At 36.8% G+C, this 12,831-nt stretch overlaps 2 protein-coding genes and 1 long non-coding RNA gene across 3 annotated transcripts in view; 1 reads left to right on the top strand and 2 right to left on the bottom strand.

Annotated features, from left to right (window-relative positions):
- The window catches only part of LOC107084488 (oocyte zinc finger protein XlCOF6-like), an 8,240-nt gene extending 5,236 nt beyond the window's left edge, over window positions 1–3,004 (bottom strand). The window contains exon 1 of the mRNA XM_015374375.1: window positions 2,744–3,004. Within this exon, the coding sequence (XP_015229861.1) occupies window positions 2,744–2,906 (163 nt within the window). The 5' untranslated portion in view covers window positions 2,907–3,004. The remainder of the gene's footprint in view (window positions 1–2,743) is intronic.
- Window positions 1–7,181, top strand: part of LOC107084501 — a 9,293-nt gene extending 2,112 nt beyond the window's left edge. The window contains exons 2-3 of the long non-coding RNA XR_001481228.1: window positions 6,186–6,251; window positions 6,767–7,181. This is a non-coding gene — a long non-coding RNA (uncharacterized LOC107084501). The remainder of the gene's footprint in view (window positions 1–6,185; window positions 6,252–6,766) is intronic.
- A 1,807-nt stretch (window positions 7,182–8,988) lies between these two features.
- LOC107084494 (zinc finger protein 260-like) overlaps window positions 8,989–12,831 on the bottom strand; it is a 7,739-nt gene continuing 3,896 nt past the window's right edge. Inside the window, exon 2 of the mRNA XM_015374382.1 lies at window positions 8,989–10,696. Within this exon, the coding sequence (XP_015229868.1) occupies window positions 9,867–10,696 (830 nt within the window). The 3' untranslated portion in view covers window positions 8,989–9,866. The remainder of the gene's footprint in view (window positions 10,697–12,831) is intronic.

Here is a 12,831-nt window from a genome sequence, read left to right as displayed (position 1 = left end):
AAAAAGGTACTCCAGAGTGTTGTTCAGCATGGGGGTGAGTAGAAAATGAAGGCTAATCATGTTTTGGGTGTACTATTCCTTTAAAATAGCACTGCTGACATCTTCCATACTTTTGTTGGAAATGTGAAACTGTTTTTGAAGTAGAACCCTATTCTTGCATTACCCATTAATATAGAAGACCAGTCAGCAGGATCTAGTTATGCAGCTCCTACATCACTGCTCTGTGCTAAATCAGAGGAGACAGTTACAGTTAAAGCATTACAAGAGGCAGCTGAGAAAGATGAGACAAAACAGCTGCAAAACAGCAAAGGAATGTAAGCTTGCAGTCCAAGGTTTGGCAGATGCTGGATAGTTCAGTTCAGTTTATTTATATAGCACCATGTCCTGACACGTCATTCAAACAAATCATAGAGAAAGTTTGGTTAAAGTTTTCTATCTAGGAAACCCTGCAGATTGCATCGAGTCATTGACTTTGCAGAATTCACTTCTCCTAGATAAGTAGGCAGCGACAGTGGGCATTCGCTTAAACTGTGTCGTTTACAGAAATCATTCACACTGAGCCTGTGACAATGCCAAACATGCAGGTTCAGTGTGAATGGCCCTCTGTTGTGGTCGACTGGGGTTTAAAAAAAAACAGAGGCAGAAACACAAAAGGAAGTTAGCAGCACTGATCCATAAATACTTTTCAGGGCTAGCTCCATAAGTGGCCTTTTCTTTTTTTAGACAAAGCCATATATGTAGGTAGGTTTGTTCAGCGATATCTAGGATTTCCTATGTCTCTCCTAGACACAGCGATGGGCTCAGCTTTAACTGTCACTGCTCTCCTTCATTCTTTTGTCCTATAAATCAGCTCCAAATTCATCTGTCTTAACATTGAAAACAAGGGCTAGCTAAATCATCTATAATTGAAGTTGTTGACAGCAGCAGCCCAACTAATGCTTCCCTCCAGGATGGTGTCACAGCTAAACAGAGAGCTTTATGTTCTGAAGCAGCCTAAGCTTATTTTTGGAACTGTATCTGAAAAGAGAAACAGAAATGTGGTGCTGATAATGAGCCACTTTAAGCTTGCCCAGTACTTTTCTAAACACAAACAGCAAGACAGTAATTACTCATTTCATACTAGATACCCATTGTGCAATATTTTATTAATATTGTTATATAGGACTACATGTAGTCTTAAATGTTGATTATGATTTTGTGATACGACTTATGTGTTTATGTTTATATTTTCCTTAAGGTAAAGGCTACATCAGAATAAGGTTTTGTAGCAGGTTGAACATGATCAGAATTGATCTTATTAAGCATTGTATCCACACTACTAAATTATTTTTGTCATGCCTGGAAATCAACATTTACTTGGAAGCACCACCATGGATTTACTAGGTTTTATTCTGACCAGTCTTCTTTCAAATTTTGTTTTAATGACAATGCAAACAGGCTACTCTGTCTAAAATGCAGTGAGCACCAAATTAGATCTGATTTTGGATCACATCACCCATTTTTGGTCTAATGTTATTTTCAATTAATCAAAATCAGTTTCTTAGACAGGACATAACTGCAGCAGGACATAACTAATAAAATATACTGCATAGGCTATTTTTTCACCTGACTACTTCCCAATATCCCAATATTGTTGGATCCATTGATGAGTTTTAATATTATATAATTAGTCTGCAAAGTTCACATATTATCATCCAGAGTAAACTCGCTTAAACTAGTAGTCCACTTTCTAAGTGGGTGGGATCTCAGCTTCATGCAGCTTTGCTGTATAAGTTTCATAATGTTTGTAACATAGTGGGGACCAGGGGCGGCATATGGGGAAAAGTTAGGAAGAGTCTAAGGGCCCTAGGCTGAGGGGGGGCCCAAAAGAAGAAGAAAATATATTTCCCACTAGATATTTCAAATATAAAAAGAAAACCTTGGAGTAAAATAAATAATCTTAGAATCAATGTCTTTCATTGGACCCCAAATTCTTGGTGGCTCCCCTGGTGGGGACACATGGGCAGCTGTGGGCCACATTACAGTATGTTTTGGAATAGGAGATAAGAATAAGAGTTGAATAAATTTTTTTTTCTACATGCAATACGTAGTCTCGTGTTTACATTAGTAAACATGACAGCATGTTGTGTGGCATCTCACCCCCAAACAGCAGCAAAAGCAGTTGCATCCCCCTCAAATTGTGGCATCTCCTTAAAATATTGACACCTGCCATATCGGCACCTAAACTATCTATATTGGAAAAAGTACATTTGTAAGATGTATAATTTATATACTGCTCTTAAATATTGCTTGCTTGACTATATCACTCATTATCTAAGTCCTAGATAATAAGAATGGTTTAATTTTTTTATTGATCATCTAGTCATTGTTTCTTTTCTAGAAAGTTATTGCAGGGAGAAAGCAAGTCAGACCACAGAGAGGAGAATGTGAAACAGATGTGATTGTAGGATAATCTCTAATAAAATATTGTATATGTCCATGGATAAATAAAATCTAAAGACATAAACTTAAAAACGAAAATCCCAGCTAGTTGGGCAACTGTAATATGAGTGCATAGCCCTTACAAAGAAGATAGCTGAGCCCCAGCTTAAACGAACAGGGTAGAGGTATGGGTGTCACGGAACACAAGCTCTAATTTCAATATTATTGTGATAAAAAGCAATAATTATTTTAGTTGAATCGGATGCCAACATCTGAAAAAACCCCTTCCTCAATGCTAACATCTACAGCCGGTGTTTCATACCTATTGGGATGAAAGGTGGTGTTTGGCTGGAATCCAGCTGACTATCCTGATCCTCGATCTCTTCCTCTGATTTTATGATGATTTCTTCAATATCTGTAAATGTTTCTTCGGTAGGAGTTAACTCCTCGTTGATAGCGTCTCTCTGAAGCTGAGCTGAAGACATTTTTAGAGCAAAATTTCACATATTTACCTTTAAAAACCCAATCCCCTCTACAAACTACCTTCCAGCTAGAAAAAAAAAAAAAAGCTAACGCTAGTTCTCTGAGTGTCTCACTGTAACTGTACCGAGGAAACTAAAATCCAGGTTAAGTTCCGCTTTGATTTTTTTCCGACATCGACCCGAAATATCGCTTATAATTTAAATCATATAAAATAAATTCAATAAAAAAACAATAATGCATTTCCGTAGCTCAAAAAGGTACTCACTGAGTGAAACACATGAATTAGATAGACTCATGTTTTCACAATTGATTTTCTGTTCTTTATCACGATTTTATAATTACAACTATAATGAAAACATGAATTATTAACTGTATTACATCAGACTAATAAATAGAAAACATCCAAAAACGTATTTTCCCAAAAATATAATAAACCCTAATATAAAAATCCTAAAAACTCATTATAGAAACGTGTAAAGCGAAGAGAAATAGGAGAGGTAATAAAGTTGGGATATAATCCATTCAGAAATCTTAATTTTCTTCACCTGAAGAACTTTCTCCTCCCTCCTCTGTTTTTTCTCACCATATATTTCATAACTTTGCGTTCTTTCATTCATGCATCCATCTCTCTTATTCATTGATGCATTTATGCATGAGTAATTGATACTAATATGATGTTCTAACTACTCATGGGAGTGTGCCAAATAAATCTATCCACCCCTGCCTCGGTCTCCCTTTGGTTTTACATCTTTCTTATCCATATGGCTGGATCATAGTCCCTCCTTACCCCTTCCCTCCCTCCATATACTAGAAAGCTGGGTTTGTTGATAGACCATATGGTCCCATCATATGCCGTCAATTAATTCTAATGACAAGAGATTGGCAGGCATACCCTAACTGGCTGCAAACATGCCTTTTAAAAAATTTTTAGCATGCTAAATGCTTTTAAAAACAGAATAGGTATCTATTCTATTAAACAGAATGGCTGCACTTAATGTAAGAAAATAACACATTAGGATAGAGAAGTTATTTTTATATTCTCAATGCAGCATGTCTATTGCGATGTATAGAGACACTAAAAGATTTTGATTGCTGCATCCTTCTCTTAAAGTGCACTTAATGCAAAACCAGACCATTCCCCTGGTGCAAGTGAGACCCTGGTGCATGGGAAGTCAGCTTTCCACTTTTAGGACCCTGCTCCTCTCTGTATTCATGGCTCTTTTTCCATAGCTGGCTGCTAAACAAAGCATGGAAGTTTGTTCTCTGCTTATATTGAGCTTGATAGATGTCTCATGTCTTTGCTTTATACTACTTTATTATACCTCTCTGTTTAGGTTCCATACATCAGTGGAATTATTCCAGCTGTTATACAAAGTTGGATCATGTAACAGTCTGTTATATAATGGATGCTCACAGTGACCATGATCGGAGATAGAAATATATGATTTTGTGTCTTGTATTTTTTCATCAGATTGAGAAAAGCTGGTAAGCGGACATGATGTTTCAAATCCTGGTCAGTCTTGAAGGGAACATGCTGAGAAAAAGTCATGTTTTTAGGTTACAACCACCTTAATTCCACACTGGTAGTACTTAATTTTTTTAAGTTGTGTAGTTGTATTGCAAAGGCTGAAATCAGACGTCAGTTAAGGCCTTTTTTCATGACGGACACACCTTGTGAACTAAAAGTCCACCTGTTGATACTTGAAAGGAATAGATTACTACTATTTCCAACTCATTTGCTTTGACATACAAGATGCAGTAGAAGATTGGGTAGTGGCCGAAATTGGTCTATATATATATATATATAGCTGGAAGAATACGTATTGAACCATATTGAGCATTTTTCTCAGCAAAATATATTTGCTAGTGGTGCTGCTCAGATGTCAGTAACAATCCATGTAATACACACATACAAAGGAATCAAACTATAGATGTTCAGAAATTAAGTTCTATGTAATAAAGTTGAGCGAAATGGCACAGTCCAAAATATTGAAAACAGTAAACTGTATTTAATACTTTGTACAAAGCCTTTGCTGGTAATCACAGCCTCCTGTATGGAGAAATTAGTTGCATTCGTTGCTCAGGTGTGATTTTGGCCCATTCTTCCACAAAGTCTTCAAATCTTGAAGGTTTACCTGCTAATTCCAGGTCTTTCTGAAGCTCTCCACAAGTGGTTTTTGGCTCTTGGACAATTCTTCTGATAATTCTTTTCACTCCTCTGTCAGAAATCTTGAGAGGAGCCCCTGGTTATGGTTGGTGTATGGTTAAATTATGTTCTTTCCACTTCCAACATTCAGAAGTTTAGAAATCCTTACGTAGCCATTGCCACCATTATAATTTGCAACAATAAGGTTATGAAGGTCTTGAGAAAGCCAGTCTTGCTGCCTAGTTCTGATCTATCCGGAGTCTGCTGACGTCTTTTTGAGCAGCATTTGACCACATAATAGAGCAATAGTCCAAATGACATAAAAATAAAGACTGTATTACCATTTTCCTTGTTTCGATTGACATATAATTGGTGTTTCCTCTAATTGATGAGATGTTTCTGCTCATTTCAGTCACAATATTATTAATATGTGAAGACCAAGACATTGTTTGATCTAAAGGAGCACCCAATAGTTTAATTTCAGTCACCTGCCCAAAAGCTTGGTGGTTTAAAGTTATATTTAACATTGGTGCATCTCCATTGGGATGTTTCGGGCCTAACATCATACACTTTGTTTTTAACACATTCAGCTTTAACCTTTTCTGCACTACCCACTGATGCACCAATTATAGTTCTTGTTGTAGGATATTTTTAACCTGATACTGATCTGATGATAGACATTTACAGTTGTGTCATCTGCATAGACAGTCATACGGGCCTAATGCAACACATATGACATATCATTCACATAAATACTGTAAAGCAAGGGACCAAGAAAGCTGCCTTGTGGAATTCAAGGGTTACAGTGTCTGAAAATGAACCATGGAAACTAATACAGTTTTCTATCAACCAGGTAAGTACTCATTATATGTAATGCATGACCTTTGAATCCATATGCAGATAACTGGTCAAGTAACAGTGAATGATCCAGAAGAATAAAGGCCGCACTAAAGTCCAGAAATGCAATACCTACATTACTACTGAAAGTTTCTGAAGCAGGAGTTTATTTATAAAGATATTTCACTGAACACTTTTGTATATTTCTAACCCAGAACACCAACACATATTTAAAATTTCTTCTAACAGAAAGAAGTGCATGTTTTTTTTTCCTCCCATTCTTTCTCATCTTCTTCAGACTCTTCACTGCATGCTGGAGCACATCCTGTGTTGCCGCCATTTGGATGGGTCTCTATTCTCTAAGGTAGCCTGAACAAACAGTAGTAAACACTGAGTAACTGTGCCTGTATTTTCTATATATAATTGATTAACTTTGTTGAGAAATCGTTGTGAAGATAATTTTATTCTATAATCATAAATATCTAATACTGTGTGTATTAGTCCAACTAAAAAGACAGCTGCTGCAAAGTAAGGCCCTGTGACCTTTGAAATGGAAGTGCTATCTCCCTGAACAGATAAGAGGAACGGACCATGTCCTCTCAGTGGTGCTTCTTCCCACTAGAACAATTCCTATGCATTCCCCAGCTCACTAAAGGTGTCTAAGAAAGAAGAAGGTCATTACAAAGACAAATAAGTGTAAAGTCATCTGAAGGATCTTAAGAGAAGGAACCTTAAATCCTAAATAAGGAGCTGAAAGAGACTCAATCTCCACTCAGTTAGAATTAATTGATACATTTCAAAGTTATATTTAAACTCTTTTTCTGACTTTTGAAGGGTATTATTTCTTATACTAACTGGTTTTTATTATCTGAATTTCAGATCTTCAGATAGACCTCTTTCCAAATCAAGGCCATTTATTAGACCAACGTGCAAGGAGAGATTTCCCTCACAGTGAACCTCCACGGTCCCAAAGCTTTCACTTACTTGAGGGAATCGCAGCATCTTCCTCTCCAACATCCACATAAGAAGCTGTGAAAAACAATATATTTGAAGTGTTTTATTCCTGGTAATACTGGGCATTTTAAAGAATTATCTTCCCAGGACTAAATCTGTGCATGCATAACAAATATGAAGGACTGATGAGAATGTTGAAAATCAGAATTTAACATTATTTTTTCACCTGTACTGTGTGTGACACATTCAAAGGTACACTAGCTCATATGTTTTGGTTTGTGTATAAAAGAGCTGAAGCCGTTTGCCACATTTCTGTAACTTGCTTTTTTGTTGTCGGAAGGCAGTAGTCCCAATTTTACAAGAATCCTCCAAGTGTTTCCAAGGCTGAACTCTTAACTCTTTATCATGTCCATGTTAACTGCATCCAGGAAAAAAAAAAAAAAAAAAAAATATATATATATATATATATATATATTATTTTACATTACGAGTTTAATAAAAATTTAAATTATGAAGTACAAAAAAAATGACATTTGAGTATGATATTATTCATTTTAATGATGTAAAGGGCTGGTCTTCAACGTTTTCCAGGTCAAGGACCCCCAAACTGATGGCAAGATGGAGCGGGGACCCCCCAATTATATACATTGTATGAAAGTGTGATATATCAAACTGGTCCTATATAGTCACTCTATTACAGATGGATTAATGTAACGAAAGTAATTTCTCCCTGGGATTATTAAAGTATTTCTGATTCTGATTCCTGGTTGATGGACAGGTGTTTTGAATGAAACGGTGCCCAGCTTGAAAGAGCTCCTGTGTGTCGCTGAATGTGTGCATTGATGACTGAAACACATCTTCTCGCTCCATTAATCTGTTTACTACAGTGTGTTGAATTCATGTTAATGTGTATTTAAAGACATTTTAAATAGCAGAAAAAATTGCAGGGGGCAATATGAAAAAAAAAAAAAAAAGTCTAATGAACCAAAACTTACGCGACCCCCCATGAAGTACCTAACCCCGTGTTGAACACCTCCAATCTAAAGATTAAAACAAAGGAGGATTTTCATTAATACATAAGCATAATCTAACTTCTATCAGTTTAGGTCTAAAATATCTATTTATATATTTGATTTAAATGAGCTTTTACATAAGGGTAGAAATAATCCTAACTATACATAGAAACATATTGTCAATTTATTCCCATCAAACAGTTTCAAACTCAGTAACAACAATTTCAAATTTATGTTTATAGGCCATGTAATGCAATCCTATCAGCTGCATTTTTTTTTTTTTATATATATTATCTGGCAACTGTGTTTAAAAAAATAGTATTGAAATGTTTATGTTGCTTTACCCCAGCTAAGGTTTCCTGACTTTTTCCACACTATTTATTACTCCTCCAGGTGTATATAGCACTGGATTCAGTTAATTTTCAAAGCAGTCTCCTTTCATTGCATGGCTATTTAATCCAGGAAGCCAGCCTCCTGACCAATTATTTTATTTAAGGAGCTACATTGTCTAATGCATCATAAATGTGGGTAGTTACATGATAAAACACCAATTTGTTATGGTCAGATGTTTTCTTATTTTATCAACAGTAATGGATTTGTGACTACATACAGCAATAGATCAACTACAGATGAGATACAAAGCTGGCATCACCTTTTTTTTTCTTTTATGAGCCAAGTTAGTATGTTAATACATTAAGTAGTTAAAATATAAGAGAAAACAGATGAGCTACTTTGAAACATTGAATTTCTCTTTGGGATTAAAAAGTATTTTTGAACGGAATTGAATCACAAGCTGACTTGTAGAGTTCACTTTACCACACTATGACTGGATTAGAAATGATTTTTAAAATCAATCACATCTTGTAGAGATAATATATTTGTTGCCTCCCGCTTCATCCGAGACTGGGTCGCGGAGGCAACAGTCTCAGCAGAGACTCCCAAGCTTCCCCCTCTGCAGACAGCTCCTCCATCTCTGCTGGGAAGCCCGAGGCGCCTCCGGGGGCCAGCCGAGGGACGTAGAGATGAAATACTATTAAGAATAAATTTTGGAATTATGTTGAAGACCTGCTACAATTACGAAAAAAAAAGACAGACACCTTAATGAATTTACACCAACCAGGTTTTTATTTCTTACCTATTTATAACACTGAAAATGAAGAAAACATTCATATAAAAACTTCATTAAACTTCCATTTGTATGAAGTTCTATGGACAATATGAAAAGGCTGGGTTTTAGCTGAAAAAAAAAAACGATCACAAGAGGATCTTAAAAACCTGGCTATACATATAAAAGAAAAATACTTTTGAATCAGTCTTTTAAATAATTTCACCAACACATTCTTTAAACTGCTGAAACTAAACTTTCCTAAAAAAAAAAAAAGAGTCTGGTTACTGGATGAAAGGATGTACTTGATAAATGTCACAAGTCAGACTTGCTTCGTCAGGAATTAAGTCATAGAAGTTATATTTAGAGGAAGACAAACAATTAAATATTATCACTGTTTGGTACACTTCATAAACTCCCTTTAAACTAGGAAGCTACAGTTGGCACAACATTACATGATAGTGTAATTCAGGGGTCACCAAAGAACTGCCCGCAGACACAAAGGGGCCCTCTAGAACTACATGGGATGCTCTGAGTGTCTTCTGAGAACAGAAAAAAAAATCACCAATGGACTAAGTTTTAAACTTTTTTTGATTTTGTTTCTATTCTTTTTTTATAATTTAAAGACTATTTCATTATAGTAATCATATATATAGCGTTTAATCATTTATTCAAATTCCTTTATTAAAATATCCAAAATATATTTATTAAGTATGTGGTTTAGTTGAACACTCCAGTTCCTAGGTCAGTATTGGTAGCCCTTCCTATGACTCAGTACCCATGAAGTAGCTCTCAGCCTTAAAAACATTGGTGACCCCTGGTGTAATTAGTATTTTAGTGTGATTCTTTCAGTTAATCATTGCAGCATCTAAATGTTCAGTTACAAAGCACCCTAATGCTTTGAGTTTTACGCCTTCTCACCTGTGTGAATTCTAGTGTGACGCGTTAACTTGGATCTTTGCCTGAAGGTTTTTCCACAGAACATGCAGGAAAATGGCTTCTCACCTGTGTGAACCCTCATATGATAAGTCAAACTGCTTTTTTGGGTGAAACTTTTTCCGCAGGTCAAGCAGGAGAAAGGCTTCTCAGCTGTGTGAATTCTTGCATGAATGAGTAAAATGCTTTTGAAACTGAAGCTTTTTCCACAGGTGATGCATGAGAAAGGCTTCTCCCCTGTGTGGCCTTTCATGTGATAAGCTAAATTACCTTTTTGACTGAAGCTTTTTCCACACGTGACGCACGTGAAAGGCTTCTCACCTGTGTGAATTCTCATGTGTCTTGTCAGGTGACTATTTTGAGGAAAAATCTTGCCACAGATTTGACAGGAGTACAGATTCTTGAATGTGTGAGTTTTCAAAAGGCTGTTATTTTGTTTTGGCTCTTCATCTCTTCTGGATCCGGAGTCTTCTGGATTGTTTCCTTCCTGATCGGCTTGGTCAAGCTTGGTTCGGTTATGTTTAAAGGAGGATTTTTCCATATTACCAACAGTTGTTAAGTTATCTGTCTCCTGCTTCAACACAAGACCCTCCTGATCCTCACTGATGCAGAGTTCCTCTTCTTCCTCCTTTATCTCCAGATGCACCAGTTCTCCCTGCTCCTCTTGTGTCAGTAGGTGCTCTTGTTCCTCTTGGCCCCGTTTCATCTGCTGAAGTTCTGTGTCCTTTTGGTTCAAACTGGTTTCCTTCTCCTGGTTAGAGATCTGCTCTTCATCTTTGCACGAATAATATTGTGGCATATCTGGGAGAGAAGAAAGAAAACAGAAAAACATACAAATGTGAGTTTGAAAACAACCCTCTTTACTTTCATCAGATTGAAAATATTGAGCTTGAAATCATAATAAACAGAAATAAAGACTTAAGAACAGTCTGTGTGCTTTTAATCTGTATAATGTTTTTCACTTCGAGGTTCGAGGTATTAAGATTAATTCTCTCTTCAATGATTTTTGCATTTCTTGCACTTAAAAAACTTGAAATAATGTTATGTATTCCACTACAATGTATACCCTGTAGAATAGAAACTAGGTTATAAGAAAACAATACATTTTTTTTACAAGCAAGAGTTGTCTGAGTTTAATCGGTGACATAATCTACCATTTTCCCCATAACAAAGGAAGAAAATAATCAAAAAACTGCAGTTTCTTAAGCTGCTGCATGACTACAACCGAATGGCACCAATATAACTTAGTAAGAGCAGAATCTGAGGATCAACTTTTGAAAACGGTGTTATTTTATGATGTTATATAAACGGTGTTTATATTATCTGCAGGTCATACATTTTCCTACTCATACCTCAGACTATTATGCAGCTTTAAGTTGTGTCTCTTTCTGCCTCCCTAGTTGTCATCTTGGGTGGATTTCTTGTATCCGTGCTTTCTTTTCCTGTTTGGTCACTTCTGCTTTATCTCTTTCCACTTAAGGACACAGGGGTTAAAGGAAGAACAGATAAGCATAGAAACTATCCAGAAACACATTTTACTCGATGTGTGAATTAAATAATTTTAGCAGTGCTGGGTAACACATAGGCACTAAGAGTGCTAGATTTCTAACTATCAGGTTTAGTTCCATAAAGGCCACTGGCAGCACTGCACTGTTGCAAAATTAAACAGTCTCTCTTCGTGTTTTGAAAACTCAGTCCAGTTTCCTTTGGACCAGCAGACTGAGAAATCATGGAGTTACTTGTGTGTTTGTGTGTATATCACCTACATATTTATATGCAGGTGACTAATCATCACCCACAATAAAATTGCACAAGGAACTGTCATGCGTTATCATGTGTAAACTTCTGAGCCGTCCTGATCCTTCTTTGTAGTAAAACAATAAAAGCAGAACACAGAGATGTCCTGACAGAGTTGACCACACATATTCAGGGAGTGTAATTCTCCATCTGGGTCCACTCTCCTGTTTTGCAGAAAAGTAACTGATTGTGTTGGTTTATTTCTAGGACAATAAGGGGTTGTTATCATTAACCCGAACACACGTTTTAGACTCTCTAAATTCGGGCTTTTTAGGGCCGACTTTCCAGTCGTGTGAGAATTTTTCAGCCTGATCGTGCGTCGTGTAGTGTACAGGGGGTAACGAGGGGCGATCAGCCTCTTACAACCACCTCCCGATCAGGAATCGCGAGGTTGGGAGAAAATCATACATGTTTGATTTTCAGTCGACCGTCGTGGCCAATCGCTCAGTGGGCATGCGCAAACAAAGGATTCTTCTTCTTCCTCTTAGAAGCATGGCGGGGGTGTGAGTGAGATGGAGTTCTTTCTGTAAAATCGACAGACCATAGCAGCCACATTTCCTTAGCCATGTCTTTGTCCAAATACGTCACCCCCTTTTCTTCGTAGGGCCTTCTCAGCACACAAAATTGCACAAATTCAAATTGCCAAGGCAGCGCGTTTCACTCTAGTGAGGTTCATATTCCTCTTCTACTGGTTTGGCTTCCAGATAGAGTCAGAGTAGCACCATCTCACTGTGGAGCTCAGTCCGACGTCGTTTTTAGACGTACAGTGTGAGCAGGTAGATCGCATCAGAACGTCATGCCGCACAATGTGAGAAAATGCATAGTGAGCTGCGAACTCCGTAAGGTTTCGTTGTTCATTGTGAGCTGTAGCTGCATGCAACGACTGAAAAAAAATAATCACACTGTGTATGCCCAGCTTAAACTCCAGTTAATGATTAATCGATTACTAAATTAGTTGACAATTATTTCAATACTCGATTAATCACGATTAATCCGATTCATTGTTTCAGCCCTAGATAAAATTCAAGATGGATTTTGTGGACACTAAGAAGTAAGTGACATCCAGCTCAACTCAGACATCAATAGCAACTCCAGATAAGGTGAAAAAAAAAAATACTGGATAATTACTGCATGGGCGA

The sequence above is a fragment of the Cyprinodon variegatus genome, unplaced genomic scaffold (genome assembly GCF_000732505.1).
Source record: "Cyprinodon variegatus isolate N-32 unplaced genomic scaffold, C_variegatus-1.0 Scaffold101, whole genome shotgun sequence".
NCBI classification, from domain to species: domain Eukaryota; kingdom Metazoa; phylum Chordata; class Actinopteri; order Cyprinodontiformes; family Cyprinodontidae; genus Cyprinodon; species Cyprinodon variegatus.
The sequence above is the reverse complement of the archived record's forward strand: the minus strand, read 5'-3'. Positions and strand labels throughout refer to the sequence as shown.